The 19,998-nt window shown below is 45.2% G+C and overlaps 1 protein-coding gene across 8 annotated transcripts in view; it reads right to left on the reverse strand.

The window, feature by feature from the left end:
* AMBRA1 (autophagy and beclin 1 regulator 1) overlaps nucleotides 1–19,998 on the reverse strand; it is a 166,130-nt gene that overhangs the window by 123,849 nt on the left and 22,283 nt on the right. For 5 of the 8 annotated variants that reach the window (XM_061152848.1, XM_061152823.1, XM_061152842.1 and 2 more), the window contains 6 exons: nucleotides 13,297–13,547; nucleotides 12,463–12,521; nucleotides 11,754–11,937; nucleotides 11,066–11,238; nucleotides 10,042–10,108; nucleotides 8,033–9,486 (listed from right to left, as the gene is read on the reverse strand). In XM_061152848.1, the coding sequence (XP_061008831.1) occupies nucleotides 8,033–9,486; nucleotides 10,042–10,108; nucleotides 11,066–11,238; nucleotides 11,754–11,937; nucleotides 12,463–12,521; nucleotides 13,297–13,431 (2,072 nt within the window). In that variant the 5' untranslated portion in view covers nucleotides 13,432–13,547. The remainder of the gene's footprint in view (nucleotides 1–8,032; nucleotides 9,487–10,041; nucleotides 10,109–11,065; nucleotides 11,239–11,753; nucleotides 11,938–12,462; nucleotides 12,522–13,296; nucleotides 13,548–19,998) is intronic. The other 3 variants (XM_061152879.1, XM_061152872.1, XM_061152862.1) reach the window with 1 other exon arrangement.

Consider the following 19,998-nt stretch of genomic DNA (forward strand, 5'->3'; position numbering starts at 1 on the left):
AAATGGTGGAACAGTAGACTTAGTATGATCCCATTTTTATAAATAAGGAAAAATGTGCTTTCATTTGCAGAGAAAAAAATTCTGAAGTTTACACACAAGTTATTAACAGTGGCTAGCACTGCAGAGGACATGTACTATAGATAGATAAATCACACATTTCTATGTTTGAATTGTTACAAACGAATTCGTATTAGTTTTGTGAGAGAAAAAAAACAAAAACAGGCATCTCACAATTTCCATTTATGATCCCTTGTTCACTGTGAAGTTTTCAGGCTCTCCCTTTCTCAGTTTTAATAACATGCTGTCATGGTTGGGGAATGGGGGTGAGGCGCTGCAAATAATATGCCTGCCAAGAGGCTTTATTTCTTTATTTATTTGGCAACTCTCATCCAAACATTTAAGGTCCTTCTAATTCTGACACGATCACTGACTCCCGCCTTCAGGTTTTCACCACAGAATCCAGACACAAATTGATCCAAAAGTGTGTGCTGCTGGCCTAACTTTAATTTACCCCATTTAGCAGAGCCTCTTCAGTCATCGTCAATCACAGACACAGTGATCCTTTTAAAACATAAGATCACGCAACTCCACTCCCCAAGGCTTCCCAAGTCTCTCAGAGTGAGACGGGCAATCCCTTAAATGGCTTAGAAGGCCGCATAATCTGGGCCCCATCACCTCTCTGACTTCACCTCTGTCACACCGTCCTTCGCTGTGCTCCAGCCAAGCGTTTCAGGGAACCTGACCTGTCCTTCTCTGCCGAGAACGTCCTTGCCCCAACTCTACAGAGGCTTCTCCCTTGCTTGCCTGAAGGAAGAGGTGTCTGCTCCAACGTCACCTTGCCAGACTCCCTCTGATGACCCCATTTAACATTGCAAATCTCCACCCTAGAAACCCCTACATTTTAAAATATTTTTCTCCATAGAATTTACCACCACCTGGTGCACTAGATATCTTATTTATGCGTTTATTTTCTTTCTCCCATTAGAATAAGGAACTTGATGCTGGTGTTTAAATAATATATAGTACACCCCGCAGATACTTAGCAAATATTTGCCCATTTATGAATGAACAAATTGACCAGAGTAATTATTTCACCAACCCAGGGTTATATAGAAAGACCCATGCTCCCTCACAGGAGCCTCCTCCTTTAGGGCCTGGGTTTATCTTCCCTTAGCGTCCCTTATTCTCTTAAAACTAAGCTGCTTAATTCTACCCTCAGCTTTTTTGATTTCTCAATACCTGGTTCTCTCTTCTCGGAAGGACCAGGTCAAGATTTGCCGATCCAGATATTAAATTCCCTTGGTGAAGAATTCTCCTCTCTTCTTTGTCCTCAAATCCTAAACTTCTGAGTAAGAACTCAAAAGTTAGGAAGGGCTTATTTTAATTTGACTATCAAACACGACAAGTCCACCAAATTTTTAAGGGCATAATCACAGAGATAAAGCAAAATTCTTTCTTAACATAAGGACTTTGCCCCCAGGAAACAACACAAAACCTAAAGTCATTTCAAAACTAAAAAAAAAAAAAAAAAAAGATTTAGTTTAATAATGCTCAGACTCCTCAAAATGGAAAAAAAAAAAAAAAAAAGATGAGAGAACCCATTTTCTTCAATCTCCAAAAATCCAATTTCCAAGCAAAACCATTGCAAGCTTTCCACAGAAAACTAAGAGAAACATAAAGCAAAAATGGGAAACAGAGCCTGCACATCTAATTTGGTTTATTCACATCTAATTTGAACTTGATCAAGATCAAGTATTTCATCTCAGAGACTGTAGAGTATTTAAGGAGAAAAACAAAACCCAAGCACTGACTGGTGGAGACACTAATATCGCTGAGACGCCGAGCCGATTCCCACAACACGGGCTCAGGAGGGGCTGGAGCACTGTACTGGGCGCGCAGGCCCGGGGACGTCCGCACGGGCCGGCCTGAAGGGCAGCGGGCGGGGTGAAAAGACTGGCAACAGGCCCCGGCACAGGCCACACACGGGCCAGAGACACGCTCAGGGGTGCAGCGGCGGAGAACACACTCTAGGTCACCCGGGCTCAAGTGAGAGGCGGAGACTTCACCAGGCACAACTCCAGTCCCGCCACTTGGTTTATTGAACAAGCACTCACTGGGCCAACGACTCTCCAGGAGACTAAGGATGTGATAGAATGATTTTTTTTTTTCTCCTTTAACTAACAAAGCCAAAAAGGATATACACTGCATACTGAATCACAGAGGATGTAACTTCAATTCGACAACCTGAATTCAATTTATTGAGCACCTACTATATGCCAGACACTATTCTAGGTACAGTAAGGGATATAGGCACAATCACCGCCTTCAGGGAGCTCGCTGACATGCTTCTCTGTCATGGCCATGACACGACAAGGAAGGATCTATGTCCGGACACAAACAGCAAAGAGGAGAAAGTGATTATCTGGGGCAGAGAAGGTTTCCCAAAGGAAAAGGGGCCGCTGGGTTAGATTCTGAATAATAAGCTGAGTCTGTTGTTGTTCAGTTGCTAAGTCGTGTCTGACTCTTGATTTTAGATATATAAAACCCTGCAGACCCAAGTCAGTGGCACAGAACTACTTGAGATGGACCCCTGCATATATTACAATCATGCTGAGCAGACACGTACTTTCCTAATTTCTCGTCTGCCTCCTCCCTCTTGTGGACCCGGGACTACCCCCATGAACATGGCCATTCATGTATTTCCCTCCATCAGTGACATTCTGCTGCAGCTCCAAGGAGAATCTCCATGTGACTAGTGCTGAGAGACTAAGGGGTTAAGCAAGTTGTTGGCTCATGAAGCCTCAAGAGGTTTCAGGCTGCTCCAACAAAGCAATCCCCTCACAAAAGTCTTTAAAAAAACAAAAAAAAAGACAAATCTAATGAAGACTTTCAATTCTAACCTTCCAGGGTCTGGGTCAAATTCTATGCTTATAACCATGAATGTCTTCCCCCAGTCTTCGTCTATCATAAGGAAAAAGTACAGATCAAAAGACATCTGTTCTTAGAACACACACAATTTTATAGTAAATATTTCAGACCTATGGCATCACCGATTCAATGGATAGGAGTTTGAGCAAACTCCGGAAGACAGTGAAGGACAGGGAAGCCTGGCGTGCTGCGGTCCATGGGTTGCAAAGAGCTGGACGCAACTGAGCAACTGAACCACAAAAGGCCTTGTTACCTATCTGGAGAAGAAATGCAGGAACTTCAGCTAGGGAAGATTTAGCCCTAATCTGATTCCCCAGTTGTTCAGATTTTAAAAGTGAACTTCCCTAACGGAATCACTTTAAAAGGAATAACGAGGACTTCCTGGCAGTTGAGTGGTTATGACTCTTGCTTCCAATGCAATGGATGCCAGTCTGAAACCTGGTCAGGGGACTAAGATCCCACATGCTGTGCAGCCAACAAAAAAAAACTGGGGTCTTCCCTGGTGACTCAGCGGTAAAGAATTCTCCTGCCAATGCAGGAGACATGGGATCAATCCCTGATCTGAGAGGATCCCACATGCTGTGGAGCAACTGAGCCTGTGAGCCACAACTACTGAACCTGTTCTCTACAGCCCAGGAGCCGCAACTACTGAAGCCCAAGCGCCCTAGGGCCCAAGCCACTGCAATGAGAAGCCTGCGCACTGCAACGAGAGGAGCCCCTGCTTGCCACAACTAAAGAAAGCCCACGCAGCAACGAAGACCCAGCACCGCCAAAAATAAATAAACAAAATTATATTAAAAAAGGGACTTCTTTGTGGTCCAATGGCTAAGACTCCACACCCTCAATGCAGGCGGGCCTGGGTCCAACTGCTGGTCAAGGCACTAGATCCCATGTGCTGCAACTAAGCATTTGCATGCTGCAACTCAAGATCCCAGACTGAAGATGCCCAGTGCAACTAAGGCCCGGCACAGCCAGATAAATAAAACTATTTTTATATAAATTTTAAAAATATATTTTTAAATAAATAAAAGAACTAATCAACGCAGTTCTGTGGCAAATAACTAAAACAGTGTTTCTCCCATGTCCCTATAAACATCATGTTGATTTACCCAGTGACAATAATTACAAATGGGCTATCAGAGCTCCAATTTCTTACAAAGCAAAGTCTACTGAAGAGCCCCTCAGGCAATGATCTACAGGAGCAACAGAGGTTTTCACAGAGAAAACTGAGAGTGAAAGCATTCATTTCAAATGAAGAGGAGGAAAGAGGGCCCTCTTTAGGACCCAGGAGTTCTGACTCCCATCTTTGCTACAGGCACCTCAGTAAGTCACTTCCCCTCACTGTATCTAAGTTTCCTTATCAATTAGAAAAAGAGAGAGAGAGACAGAGGCTGGGCTACATAAAGTCTACACTGTCTCCAGTTTTAAGATGCCATTTAAAATAATTTTCTCTTTTCCTTAATACCAGCCTTTCAGGGCCACAGGGACTCCTGCTGCAAGGAGCCACAGTACCCTCCTCTTCTCCTGCTAGCTCAAAGGTGATCAGACCCCAAAAGAAGCTTCTCTTGGTGGTGAAGCAAAGGGCCTGCCATCCAAGTTATAAATTGTAATCTGGAATCAAGACTACAGAAAGAGTCTCTTTCCACTGCCCACAGGTAAAAGGAGATAAACTGTGAGCTGGTTATCACTGTTAAGTAACACAGTGCTATACTGAAATACACATGCTTTTGCTTCACATTCTCACTTTCTGAAAATACTATAGATTGTATCAGCAGAGGCAAGGATCAAAACATGCCTCCTTAGACTATCTCCTACTACAAAGCTGAAGAAGAAACCCCCTCCCTTCAAGCAGACGTGCGCACACAGCAATTACACCTTCTCGTCCCTGCCAGCCCAGCAGCAGCAACAGCCCAACAGTGACACCTGCTGGGGAAACTCAAGGCCACTCGACAGCCAGAGAGCGTGGGACCTCCGGGAGGCAGGAGGAGCTGCCGCTTCACACGTAGCAGTCATTTACACCAAAATGCAAGCTCTCAGTGTGTGAGGAAGTGGTGGCCCTTCTTTAATGGGTGTGCACTTAGAATATTTATAATATACCTCACTTTTGAGTAGGCTGTCAACCTTCATGGTACACACCTCATCTCACTGAAGCTCATCTAAAAAGAAGCAACTCCATAAATAATGTATCCAACCACTGTATTAATACACTAATTTACAACGAGAACTATGCACCTGTATATTTTGAATTTAAAAAGCATATATAAAATTATTTACAGCAAAATGACAAGGGGTTTCATCTTCTGCATCATACATTTTCTAAATGCTTGAACTCTTTTTATTTAAACCACAAATACATACTACCTCTTGTCTACAAAAAATTCTGATAGATCCTTAATAATAGTTTCAGGGTTTTAAATGGCATACATTATTAAGGAGTGACTATTAATATTTTAGTCACATGTGGTTACCTATGTAGTTCCTCAGATCACACTTGTCACATTTCAAATGCTCAACAGCCATATGTGGCTGGTAGATACTATACTTGATGGCACAGATACAGAAAATTTTATTAGACAGCACTACTCTAGAAACACATTGGAGTATTTTCAAACAAAATTATACGATGTCTAGATGGAAAGGAAGGGTAGGAGGTACAGACAAAAGTGTTGAAAATTTCTGGAGTCAGGTGATAAGCATATTATGGGAGTTCCTTTATACTACTTTTCTCTCTATTTTTATATGTTTGAAGATTTCTGTAATCAAAAAATTAAAAGAAAGAAAACATAAAAATGGTTCACCTAAAAATGAGATTATCAGTTTAAAGAAATACACCATGGAGAGCAGCTTGGAAAAATCTTTTTTATGCACACCAGAGTTCAAATTTCCATTCAGCAACCTACTGTGTGACCTTTAACAAGAAACTTGACTTCGCTGAGCCTCTCTTTCCTCAACTTAAAGATGGGAAATTTAATAGCTGCTTTGCACAGAGTTACTCTAGAAATTAGAAATAATGCAAGGCTAGAACACAGGAGCAGGCTCTCAGTAATCGGTATCTCTAACTATTATCAAACAGTAGAGTCTGCTTTAAATGACTCCGGTATTTCTCAGCAGAGCAACACATGCAGAGTGTCCTGCTAGAACAGAATGAACAAAGGCTAAGCACAAGCCCCCTGGCGCCAGTGCACCAGGGGACTGGGAGACTCCCAGAGCAGTGACTGCAGATAGTCCTCTCTGGGTGCCTGGAGACACACTCCCTGGAGGCCCACTGCATGTCAGGCTCTATGCTCGCTACCATCCCATGTGCTCAGAAGCTCAGTCGTGCCTGACTCTGCCAACCCGTGGACTACAGCCCACCAGGCTCCTCCGTTCACGGGATTTTCTAGGCAAGAACACTGGAGCGGGTTGCCGTTTCCTTCTCCATCTTACCTCTTGACAAAAAGCAAGAACAGAGTCTCCTGCTCCTGACAGGGGTCATTATACAAAGCAAAATGTTACAAAGACGGCAATGTAGGAGATGTTAATCCAGAACTGGCCTCAACCATACGGGCATAGTATCAGCCTCAGTCATTTCATCTGTCTTTCCTATCGTGACCAAGGCTGTGTTCTCAGATAGTAACTGCCCTTAAGTAGCCGCTTTTATCTAGAATTCACCGCACTCTTCTCTTCCTCAGCATGTGCGATTCCCCTAAAATAAAAAGGTCTCTCCCTCTCCAGAGCCTACCCTTCTTTCAAGGCTTGATTTCGCAACGCCGTCTTTGATGACACTTCCCTTTCTCTGAAATTAGACTACGCTGAGTCTCAGCACCACACAATGAAGCATTTGGCTCGTTTACATCTTTTATATAATTACATGTAAATAAGCCTTGCCTCTACAGCAACACTCCATACTGCCAGTGGGCAAAGACCAGGCACTAAGCTTCTTTTGTATTCCTGACAGTGCCCAGCACAGTGCTGGGGGAGAAAAATGTAATTCAACAAGACTTATTAACTGGGCAACTCACTCACTGAAGCATCCTCCTAAAATAACAAGTACACGGTGTGCACAATCCGTATTCCCACCCTTGTTAGAAGCTTATGTCAGAGAAATTTCAGTTGCTTCAACAGAGGATGCAATGCAGAGAAATATGCTGCTTGAATCCAACAGGCATATTCTGGGAGTCGGTGATTACGCTAGATCTGACCTTTACGGAATTACAGAAAGAAGTCCCTAATAAATCAAGATAGATGCACACGCAGCCATACACGGAACATGCGGTGGGCGATCAACCACACCCACACTGTGTCTTCCGTGAAAGAGCTGCCTGGGATGCCGAGCCAAGTATGAAGAGGCCTTCCTTCTATGAATCTCTTCTTCCCCACCTGCAGGTGATGTCCCTCTGGAAAGAGCTACTCAAAAAAACTCTTAAGTAACTTCAGTTCAGTTCAGTTCAGTCGCTCAGTCGTGTCCGACTCTTTGCGACCCCATGAATTGCAGCACGCCAGGCATCCCTGTCCTTACCGTCCAAAAAAAATATATATACATATACATATCTACAGGAAAAAAAATCGTCCTCGACATATATATATATACTATTTTCTTTTCCTTTTGTCAAGTTGCAGTGTTCCAAAAGATGAGGTTTAAGAATTTGTCCCAAGCAATACAAAGACCCAGTATACTCATCTGTCCCCAGCAGGGTTCTCTATTACTATTAGAAATTTTTTTTCCCCTAGCCTCTCCGGGATGTTTTGTTGTTTAACGATAACCAGTCCCACACAGACAATCCTTTAAGGAGGCCAAAAAGCAGAGCGGAGGAAGTTCGTGGTTCTACCTCCTCACGCCTCTCGAACCTCACCCACAACTCTCCTTTAAGGCTAAACGACACGTGAGCCAAGCCAGAGTCACGTGAGCGAGCAGAGTCACTGGACTCAGGCTGCCAGGCCTTATCCTCTTTCCGCCACCACAGCAAGATTTTCCACGAAGATGCAATGGAAGCTAGGGAGATCAGAACCAGATGCATGGGTCCCAGATACTCCAGATCCAGCCACCAAGACCCACAGGGCTGAAGGAAGAGGCATCAGGAGAAAAGGAAGGGACGCGGGAGGAGACAGGGAAGCACCTGCTTACCTCCTGAGAGAATCCTCCTCGGAGCTCTCCTCCGGCAGATCCTGATGTAAGGCCTCCTGTGACACAGTTCCAGATCGGCTGGCCTGGGTGTAAATGCGTTCCCAGTGGCCCGTCTCCTGGTTGAAGGCCACCCCCACAGTCCTCTCCTCCTGCGGGCTAGCAGCGCTGCCCAACTCCAGCCTGCTGGAGCTGGCCGTCTGGCCCTCAGTCCGCTCGAGCGGGGGCAGCTGGCTGCCGCTCGCGGCCATGCCCTCAAAGGGACCGGGGACCTGCCAGGAGGAGCTGGCCTCGCCAGAGGAGTAGTTCGGTGCGCTTCTTTCCCAGCGCAGGGTGTCGTTGTTGAAGGTCAGCAGATTGTGGCACGCGCGGCAGCGGTTCAGGTGGCCCCGGGACAGGTTGGAGTTGTTCTCGCTGCTGTGCGGGGTGGGCTGGTGGGATGGCCCTGGCCGCTCGGATTCAAGGTTATTGTTGAGCATTTCCTGGGCCTGTTGGGCCTGGGGGGCTTCCCCGCTGAGGCTCTGGTCCAGCTCCTGAAGCCGGTCGTACTCCAGAAAGAAGCGTCTCAGGTCACACTGAAGCTCGTGGCGGATGCTGCCCGGGTTGTTTTGGCTGGAGCCGTTCCCTCCATCTGACTCAGCTGCCAACCCCGAGGCTGGAAAACCCCTCCCTTCTGTGGCTGAAGTATACACAGAGGCTTGCGAGCCACCTTCCTGCTGTCGCAGCACAGAGAGCAGACTCACCGACGAGGCGCTGGTCCTGGGCGGGGGCATGGACTCCGCCTCGGAGCGAGAGTTCAGACTGAGCACTGTCCGGGTCCACTCGGATCCCGTCAGCCCGGGGGCTATGTCCCGGTGGTACCTGGAAGGGTGGCCAGACAGAGGGCCTCCCAGGGAGCGCCGGGGGGGACCCAGGCTGAGGTTGCGGAGCGTGTTGCCGGCGGTGCTGCTCTGGACTGTACTGAAGGCAGACGGCCGGCTCAGGAGGCCCGGGTCGTGCGGTGCTGACGAGGCCTGCTCCGGGGGATGGAAGGGCTCGGTCTGCACAAAAGAAAAGGAAGGGGTAGTAGCCCTGGCAGAAGCAGGGGGAACACTGTCCTGGTGTGGCAAGAGGGAAGGAACTCGAGTGCCCGAGCAGCGGCTGCAAAGGCACAGGATCCCAAGGTGCTGGCAGCACTCGGCTGTGGGGTAACTGACCCGCTGTCGGAGCCGGATGTAAGCGGAAGTCCTGGGGCGCTCCGTGGAGGGCGGAGGGGGAGGCGGTGGGGGTGAGGGGGTGGCAGGCTCTTGCACTGTGCTTTGCTCTCCCACCTGGATGCCAGAGGAGCGGGAGGACAGCATGTGCAGGAAATTGTGGAGGAGAGGCGTCCGGCGCACTGGCTGCGATTGCAGGAGGGCCCGCTGACGGTAGTGCGACAGTTCTGCTCCGTCTATGGGGATCTCTGGGTCGTCATCACCCTGCAACGTGGACCAAGGCGGGACGGGGGCAGAGCCAGGCAGTTAGGTAGAACTTCCAGGTAAATCCAGAGAAATTACTGATAATCATCCAAGGACAACACTCATTCTAGAGAGGCAACAACGCCACCCTTGAAGCACTGAGAACTAACTGGGTCCAGATTCGGAATCATCATACGGTATTAAATCATTCACTTGCAACTAGCAACATTTCTCAACGAGTTCAGCTGGCACCCAATTCTCTTACAATAGGCATTTCCACGACACGGAGGCTGTGAGGGGAAGCAAGACGTCAGCCAGCCAAAGGCACCTGAATGACAAGTTATCCGACGCAGTCTGGTTACTTCTACCAGGACGATCACTCAGGGGTTTCAGGATGGACTCCCCCGTCAAGACCTACGGCTCTAACTTTGAATATGGTCTGCGGCTAGTTTTAAATCTTGACTGGAAAGAAACACTTGGACATTGAAAATTAAAGTCCAGTACCATCAGAATCCGAGCACTACTTGAGCAAACAACCCACAGTTTAGATGGAGCTGGACCTGCTGACTAACTTACCTGCTGATTAGAGGGATTAACAATTGCTGTGAGTAAGTAGTGTCCAAGGGGATCAAATCTCACCAGACTGAAAACACAGAAGAAACGGACAGAGACACGGAGAGAGAAATTCTGTTAACTGAGGAAAGGAAATCCGTGAGAAAATTTCTAGTGATCGTTATTGACAACTGTGGGATTTACCCAGGCATCCACCTAATTGCTAGAGACTTTCAAAACTTTCAAACCGATTAAAATAATAAAGCTCACTCCTTCTTGTTGCGTCCTCACATCTGCCAGAGTAAGGGAATACATTTCACAAAAATAATTTCAAGAACACCCCTGGGCTTGCGTCCCAGGAAGCAGCCGCTCATGGCCAAGAGCCCGTCATGATGGTAAAGCAGAGGACGCTTCCACACTCTGCCGCAGGTTCGCGCCTCCCCTCGCCCAGCTGCTACCCTGGCGAGAAGCGTGAGGGCTGGGGACAAGGTGGGGACAAGGAACAGTCCCAGTGTCGAGCGACCCACCTGAGGCTAGAAAATCAGTGAAGATCCAATGGCAATACCAAGAGGACCAAAGGGAAACAGTGCATCGACTTCGATTCAGGCAGTATGTGCACTGACTCTGAAGGCTACATGTGTAAATATTAGCAGACTTGATACCTATCTACATCTCCACTTTCCACTTTGAATAACAGAATGAGCAATTTACCCACCAAGCTACCCACCACCTGAACACCTTTTAAGGTTCAAATAAAACAAGTCTTTATCCCAAACCAGATAGCTTTGAACCTATAAAAGATTCTAAAGGCCTTCATCTACAAGGACGTGAAGATGAGGCCAATAAGGAATGGCTGAAATGAACAACACACACCACTTCCTGGCTGACTGGCCAACGGCTTAGAAAGCATGAAGAGCCCCAGGGTAACACCCTGCCCTGAGCTGGGACAATACAGAGAGAACTGTCTGTCTCTTGGGGTGAGAGCACCGTTAAACGTTCTCCGCATGTTAATCCTACGCCAGACACTGCTGGTGCCCAGAGTGCTCACCGGACCCGTTCCATCTCGCTAGCTGTCTTCACCACGGCAAACGGCTCTCGGCGACTCCAGTCCCAGAAGTGGATCTCGTTGGCAGTGGCAATGAGCAGGAGCTGAGCCGTGGGGTGGAAAGCCAGGGAGGCAATGGCGTTGTTGCTGTCAGTGAACCAGCTTTCACTGCCACCCTGCGAACGCACAGGCCCAGGCATGCTCAAGTTACAAGCTGCCCGCGAACTAAGTCAGCTTCAACAAGAGGGTCCAGGTGGGGTAAAAAACATTACTAATTCAGTTCTCTCATCTACAACCTATAAGCAATGAGCACCTGCTTCTACAGTCTGTGAAAACTCAAGCTCTGGTGCGTCACATGGTACACAACAACCCACTAGCCAGTCCCCAGGACAAGGCGCACACTGCTTGACGATCGTGATCAGAACAACAGTACAATCCTTGATCTCAGAAAAGAGAAATCCATCCTGAAGATGTCTCAGCAGGTCCTGTTACCTTGCACAATGGGCAGATAGTTAAACAGGGTGCACTTGAAATGGAGCACTGTGGGCTAGACTCCCTCTCAGTAAGTAAGCAATAACTACAAAGTACTCAGGTATGGTCCTGGAACACGGCTAGTCTCTCCTTCAGGGTCAAGAATGCAAGGGTAAATAAGTCTCTGCACTTAGAGTACCAAAGAAAAGGAAACACTTACGTGCAAATCCCAGATCCGAACTTCCCCATCTAAGCAGCCAGAAGCGATGAGGCCTGAGATGGTGGGATGAAAAGTGACACACCATGGCGTGCGGCGGTGTCCAATCAGAGAGTGAACACACTTGCCCGTCTTCACTTCCGTGATGTAGATATTATGGTTTACGTGAGTGGAAGCCAAGAGAGTCCTAGGGAACCAAAGAGGAGGAAGTCAATGTACAGCACGTGGGAGGGTTAACAAACTATCAGCTTTGGACAACAGAGAAAATTGAAACTCATTCCCCATCCCAACAGGGAAGAAACTACACCTTGGGCTTTACTAACAACAGAAACATTCTCATCTTTTAAAGCTCCTGGCTTCTCCATTCTGCCCCCAAATGACACATAACCCCTTCAGAGAATACTTTTTCCAGCAGGGAAAATTATTATGCTATTAGTGGCCTATATCACACAGGCAAAGGACTGAGAAACTTTCCAAGTTTTGATCCTCGATGTTCACAGGTTCCTTTGCTTATTCCCATTATTTTAATCGTTAGCATTGGTCATCTATTTCCCCTCTTTCTGATAACACTGGCAAAGTTCTGTTCATTCAGTGCCTCAAAGAGTCTTTAGGGAGTTCACTTGGATGAAGCTCGGCAAAATACACAGAAACCAACACGACCAAAATACACAGAAACCAAGTCTCAGGTAGAGTTTAGGTAAGAACTACGTACCTGTCTGGGCTAAAAGCCAATAAAAAGGTAGAGCGTGGACTATCCGGCAGTTCTACTCTCTGAGAAATAAACAAACAAAAGTTAAAATACATTACTTATAAACTATGGTTCACTCTATCTCAAATGCACTATTCTACATAGATTAGTATTTACAGTATAAGCTGAAAAACTGGAGACAACAATCAAGCTACAAATTGAGAGAGATAAATCTAAATTGATGCTTTTGAACTGTGGTGTTGGAGAAGACTCTTGAGACTCCCTTGGACTGCAAGGAGACCCAACCAGTCCATCCTAAAGGAGATCAGTCCTGGGTGTTCAATGGAAGGACTGATGTTGAAGCTGAAACTCCAATCCTTTGGCCACCTGATGCAAAGAGAGCTGACTCATTGGAAAAGACCCTGATGCTGGGAAAGATTGAGGGCAGGAGAAGAAGGGGACGACAGAGGATGAGATGGTTGGATGGCGTCACCAACTCGATGGACATGGGTTTGGGTGGACTCTGGGAGTTGGTGATGGACAGGGAGGCCTGGCGTGCTGCAGTTCATGGGGTCGCAAAGAGTCAGACACGACTGAGCAACTGAACTGAACTGAAATCTAAATTACCTTCAGGAAATCTAGCTCCAAAGAAAAAAGATATTTCTAGCCCATTAATGTTTCCATATTTGTAAAAACAAAAACACAACACCCCAAAACAACAAAGAAGCCTAAGTTAGATATATCAATTCTGCTACACAAAACAAACTGTGTGCCAACTCTATGTCACTAACTTATTCTAAGGCCTCATTCTGCTGTCATCCCTACAAATTCTGTGTGAAAAACAACCAGGTTTCTTACCTTGCCCTCCCATTTCATACACCGGGTTTTATCTTCAACCAGCTCCTGCAGAAGTCGCTGAGCCCCAAAGGTCCGAGTGCCCCGTTCTCGCCCCCAGAGGATCCGGACAGCATTCTTCTCTGGAACGACCTTCATGGCGCCCAGCAGGCACAGTCACACCAGGCACGGGAGGGGGAGCGAGCCACAGCTCCACACACCGAAGCGGCTAAGCTGAGGCCATGCAGATCCTCAGAAGGTGTCCTCATGGAAATCTAAGGTAAGACATTTAATGTCAAAGAGCATCTATTCTGTGATCAGAGCAAGTTCCCGCCTCACATACAACTCTAGTTGAGAGATGAAAGTACTATTCTCTTCATATGTAATGACACCTTCTCAGAAAAGCCGTTTCTTCCGTAACTTTTCATCCAAGAATATTTCACCCTTAAATTCCTCTTCTATCCTCCATAGCTCAGCCTTATATCTAAAGAACAGAACGGGACTTCTCTGGTGGCCCAGTGGCTAAGATTCCAGACTTTCAGCACAAGGGACTCGGGTCTGATCCCTGGTTGGCGAACTAGATCCCATATGCCACAACTAAGACCCAGTGTAGCCAAATAAATAAACAGAATTTTAAAAAACAGATCATTGTCAAAAGGAGTTATTCTTTTTATCAGGCAACTAAGAACTTTTACTACTAACCAAAAGGTCTAAAACCCTGTCAAAAACAAGACAAATCACAACACAATATTTGCACTCCCTCCTCTGTGCCATGTGTCTTGCCTAACTGCTAGACCCCTCCTGATCACTTGGGCAGCCTCCAAAGCAAAAGATGGGTTACTGATTTAAAAGGTATTACTTGAGGTATGGTTCTTATGTACTGGCTTCAGTTCTGTCTCCTGCCTAAAAGCAAGAGCACAGAGCTACTTTGAGGTACCTTTCATTCTCTTTTTCTCATCTCCACTCAAGTTCCAGAATACAGGATAGAGGAGGAAAGAGAAGAAAAAAATTCCATTTCCTTTTTAATCATCCACTGCAAGCCTTAACGGTATAAAACTGTCACAAAATAAACACAAATTCCACTAAAATGTCAACTAGCAGCAACACACACACACATATGAAAATTAAAGAAATTTGAAAATACATATATAATTGTTACTCATTGAGGCACTGTTTCTTCAACTCTGCTACGAAAAAATTCAAATAAAAAAGTTGAGAACACAGTAGAATAAATACATACTGTTCACTACTTAGACTCACGAACGGTTAATATATAGTCAAATTTGCCTCATTTGTCTCCATGGATAGAGATATAGAAGGGTCACTTTTAATTTTCCTGTGAACCATCTGAGCAGGCATGGAGACAGTCTAACCCTATACACCTCACTGTGCATTTCTTAAGAATGAGGACATTTAGCTTCATAGCTGCAACACTATTACCACACCCATTATCATTTGTGCCTTTAATATACCAGATACTCCAAAAAGTGTCTTTAATAGTGGTTTAAAAAAAAAATATCCAGAACCCAATCAAGGCTCAAGAAATGAATTTGGATGATGTCTCTTTAGCCTCTTTTATTCTAGAATGCCCTCCAAGTTTTATTCTGGTTGATTCTGTTCATGGTTTGTTTGTTTACAACACAAGCTTTCTAAAAAGACCAGAACAGTTGACTTGATGACTTGTAGTTGATTGTTACATCTCAGTTATGTCTGATTATTTCCTCACAGTGCCATTCAGCTTGCCTCTCTATCCCTAACACCTCCTGTAAACACTGACTAGATCGAGGTTGAGAGGTTTGGGAAAGAATGCTTCATAGGTGATGCTACCTATGTACCTCACAATGCAGTTCTCAGACTGCCCCACTCAGGGAGATCTGGTAAACTATGTGATCATATGGCAAAACAGGATCACTTGGTCGAGTCTGTAGCAGCCAGAGCTCTTCATAGAAGGCATATTTCCTCCTCTACAGTAAGCAACCTGTGGCTAACGTTTGGCACCCTGTGAATATGCCGTTCCTCTTCAACCTTTTGCTTAATAGTTTAGCAATTACTGATGACCCCTTCACAAATCATTTCATTTGGGGGCTGGAATATGTTGATTTTTCCAATTCCATCATTATTTCTACATTACTGGCATTCTTTTGGAAAGAATTTTCCCTTAATAACTGAAGTAGAGTAAATGTTTAATTTTTTCCCTTTAATTACTACTTAATATCTGCAATAGTAAAAATTGGGGACAACCCAAGTGCCCATCTAAAGGGGACAAGATGACTAACCTATAGTAAGGAAGATTCTCTGAGTACTGATAACAAAAGATCTCCAAGATACATTGTTCAGAGGGGGAAAAAGCAAGCAGCAGAACAATATATATAGCAAGGCTACCTTTTGAAAAAGAGGAGAAACTAATGATCATTTATTAGAGACTGAAGGGACAAGATGATCAGAGACAAAGATGGAAGCTGGACTTCTCAGTGCTTCCATCTTATGTCATTTTCATTTTTTAAATTACCTATTCAAAATTTATTCTTAAAATGTTAAACGATAAAGGCAAAACACAAAATTTATATATATACAGTGTGATCTCAATTTTGTTTTTTTAAAAAACTTTAAAAATAATGATACAAAAAAATTATAAAAAAGCATTAAACCATGGTTCTCTTTGGGTGGTAGGATTATAGGTGACTTCATCATCAGAAAAGGCACTGTTCATTTTTTAAATTTAAAAAGCAATAATTGCTTATTGTAAAAAGTCAAACAATAATAAACTCCTTACATCTCATGAAAGGTTGCAATCTAAAAAGTACCCAGTAAGACGCATCCAAATACAGAAGGGAAAATACTTACTGCCTGTGCTGAAATGAGATTTCTCTTTGGAATATCAAAACAGAAAAAGTCGGAAGGAATCTACAGAAAGACCTAACTCTGAGTTCCTAGTTGCATACGGCAGAAGGTTCGTCAGGAGTGAGTAAGGAACAAACTCCAGCCTATATCCTCGTCGTACAGTTCTCGTCCGCCAGCAGCACACAAATGTACGGATGTACACACGCACTGTGGCGACACAGCGCGGGCCAGCCTCCCGCATAAACTGACTGAAAGGAAATTATCTCCTTGGTGACTGCGACAACTCATGGTTCAAAACCAAAAGTCTGGAAATGAAACTGCCACAAAGCTGAATAATTACTAACCAGGAGGATGGCAGAATATAGTTCCCATCCATTTACTCAAACTGTAATTTTCCTTAGAGCCAATCGTTCTTTTACCTAATTTGGAGGTCTTCAGCAGAAATGAGTTCTGAGGGTTCCTAACACTGTTGTGCTGTGCTGAGTCGCTCAGTGGTGTCCGACTCTTTGCGACCCCATGGACCATAGCCCGCCAGGCTCCTCTGTCCATGGGGATTCTCCAGGCAAGAATACTGGAGTGGGTTGCCATGCCCTCCTCCAGGGGATCTTCCCCACCCAGGGATCGAACCCAGGTCTCCCGCACTGCAGGCAGATTCTTTACCATCTGAGCCACCAGGGAAACCCCGTGTTGTCCTATGGTACAACACTAAAAGTACTTTGAGAGAAACGTATTTAAACCATTGATAATCTTACAACATGTGGTGAAAACAGCAACAATCCAATTCCTAAAAAAGAAAAAAAAAACAAAAACCTGACCTTCTGACCTCATGTAACTCAAGAGGAAGAAGAAAATATAGGTCATAGACATCGGGTGATTCAGAAAACTGTGATGCAATCTTAAGTTCGTACATGAACCAGAAGGACAAGGAAGAGCTGCTACAAATACCAGTTATCAAGAAAGCTCAAAAACTAAAGCTCAGGATTACCGCAGAGCTTGTCTACCACTTCCCAGAGACCTAAACACACCAACGGTTCAAAGAAGAGAAGTCTAAAAAAAAAAAAAAAAAAAACAAAGAAGAGAAGTCTGGGGGAGGGCACGAAGTCAAAGGGACTAAAACACCTTCACAGTCTCTCTTTTGTCGGAAGAAAAATATTTGCTCTGTTTCTTTAAAAGGATAAGGGGCCTTCTCCTGATACACTCCTAACAGCCACCTGAGAAGAGACTTGACTTTGTTCTCTATAAAGAACAGGAGCTGAATCAAACTGCAGCTGGGCGGGCCTGTGGCTGAGGAAGTCCCAGTCAAGTGTGTTTTTCATTCCTCTCTTTAAAAAGGAGAAAGGAACAAGGTTCCCAACCTGTCCCTTAAACCGGATTGGGACAAAAGGTGCCAAGAACAGTCTTTGTGACACCATTTACACAGTCCCCCAAGTCAATTCTCAACCACCGAAAGCCTTGTGCACGTACAACCAGAAGGACACGATTAGGATATGTATGCAACACAAATGCCAAGATCTGCGCCCCCGCCCCCACCCCCAATCACTTCCCCCATAACATGACCGATCGCTCTACAAAGATGGGAAGAAAACCTTGAAAGGTCTTCTCTGCTTAATTCTAGGACATAAATTATACTTAACAACCACTAATAAAAATCACCTAGAGGGGACTTCTCTGGTGGTCCAGCGGTCACGATTCTGTGCTTCCAATGCTGGGGGCGTGAGTTCGATCCCTGAATGGGGAACTAAGATCCCACATGCCACATGGCACAGCCCAAAAAAAAAAGTCACTAAGATTATGCACAACCCAGTGGAAACTAAAGTTAGACTTACAGGTTCCCCTTGCAATTAAAAAAGAATTTTTATTTATGTGTGGCTGTGCCGGGTCGCCAGTGCCGCATGGGCTTTTCCAGTTTCGGCAATCGGGGACTACTCTCCAGGAGCAACACACAGCCTCCCCGCTGCGGCGGTTTCTCCTGCTGCAGAACACGGGCTCTAGGGTGCTCAGGCTTCAGGGGTGGCGGCTCCCGGGCTCTAGAGCACAGGCTCAACAGCTGTGGCGCACGGGCTCAGCAGCTCTGCAGCCTGGGGGATCTTCCTGCACTGGTGGATTCTTCACCATGAGGCCACCAGGGAAGCCCCTTCCCCTTGCAATTTGATCACCTTATTATGCTAGCAATTTCACTCCCTCTTCTAGCATATGACTTTGGACAAATTGTCTAAGCTCTTTGAGACTTGGCTGCCTCCTCTGTAAACAGGAATCATGCTACTGGCCTAATCCAGTTGTTGTGAGGCTCTAAGAAAAGCACGGTAGAGCATTGAGACCATTGCCGTTATTGTCGTTATTATTACTGAATCCTCTTTGGGGTTCACCATGGTTTCCCTCACCAAACAGTGTGCCCAACTATCAATAAAAACCCGAGACCTGTGATGCCATGATTCCCAAGAGAAGCAGATTGCTAAGAAACATTTCAAAGGCTGTTACCAGACAACAAATTAAAGGAAAAGTATTCATCTGTGTGGCAAAACGTAATTAAATGAGATTTGGGCTACTTATACATAAAAAATGAATTAAAAAAAAAAAAAAAGATTCAGCAACTTTGAGCTGTATCTGTAAAACCTGGCCAATAATTCATACCCCAAATCCTCCTTACCAATAGCATTCCAAGGGTATGAATCAGAAAGTTACTAGGCCTGGAAGCGACTGTGAGAATGCAGGCCAATGACCTCATTTATTTGAGTAACTGCATCTCTCCCCACTTCACTGTGCCCATGTAGGCAAAGTCTAAGAGTCAAATCAGCCATGTAATGCCAATGTATCTCCAAAAAAAAAAAAAATCCGGATTCAACCCAAGGTTAACTGTTTAAAAGGAAAAAAAAAAATCCTTTACTCAATCTAGGATCACTTGCATAAGTAAAGTTCTCCCAACAACTGGAAAATTAACTACAAAATGTCAGACCTTTAATAGAGGCCTACAAGTGTCCAAGTACTCTTTAGAAACTCCATGTGGGTGAAAATAGACAGGGTTTTTCTAAAGGGTTTTCTAAAAACTTCAAAAACTAGCAGTTTTGTTTGTATTAATAGGACTTTCTAAAGGGCTTTTCAGGACACTTAGGACACCATATATGATCCAAGTCCAAAATGTAGGCACCATAGCAGCAACCATCTCTGCCTCTACACAGCTCCTGCCTGACTCTTGGAGTAGACTCAACTTGGGAGTGGGGCAGGGAATTTGGCGCAGAGCATCACAAATCTAGAACTGTAAAACAGGTGACAAATTCTGAAGGCAGACAGATCTGGAGACACAAACGTTTCAACTATTACTTGAATTGTGTGCAGGCTGCTAAAGGAGATCCGAGGATATGCCAAACTGCTAACTGTGGCTTAAGTCTAGAAAGAGAAACTTTAACGTTTAATCCTTTTATCCATAATTTCTAAATAAGAGACAGCGTCGTAGACTGATATATGGGTCCTGACAGACAGCTGACTGAATCCAGCTCTGTCATTTTCTCAGTGAAAGTGTCCGACACAGTCGTGTCAGACTCTGTGACCCCACGGACTGCGTGGAGCTCGTCAGGCTCCTCTGTCCATAGGATTCTCCAGACAAGAATACTGGAGTGGGCAGCCATTCCCTTCTCCAGGGAATCTTCCCGACCCGGAGGCTGAACCTGGGTCTCCTGCACTGCAGGCAGATTCTACACCGTCGGAGCCACCAGAGAATCCCATTTTCTCTGTACGGGACAGTTTCTTGGAATAGTTACTTAACTTCCTGGTACTCCAGTTTCATCATCTGTAAAAGGCAGTGTGTATATGATAGGATTATCACTAGGATTAACAGACTTACCAAATGAAAAGTGCTTGCTATTATATAATTCCAGTGCTTGTACCAAA

This window comes from Dama dama, chromosome 1, assembly GCF_033118175.1.
Source record: "Dama dama isolate Ldn47 chromosome 1, ASM3311817v1, whole genome shotgun sequence".
NCBI classification, from domain to species: Eukaryota; Metazoa; Chordata; class Mammalia; order Artiodactyla; family Cervidae; genus Dama; species Dama dama.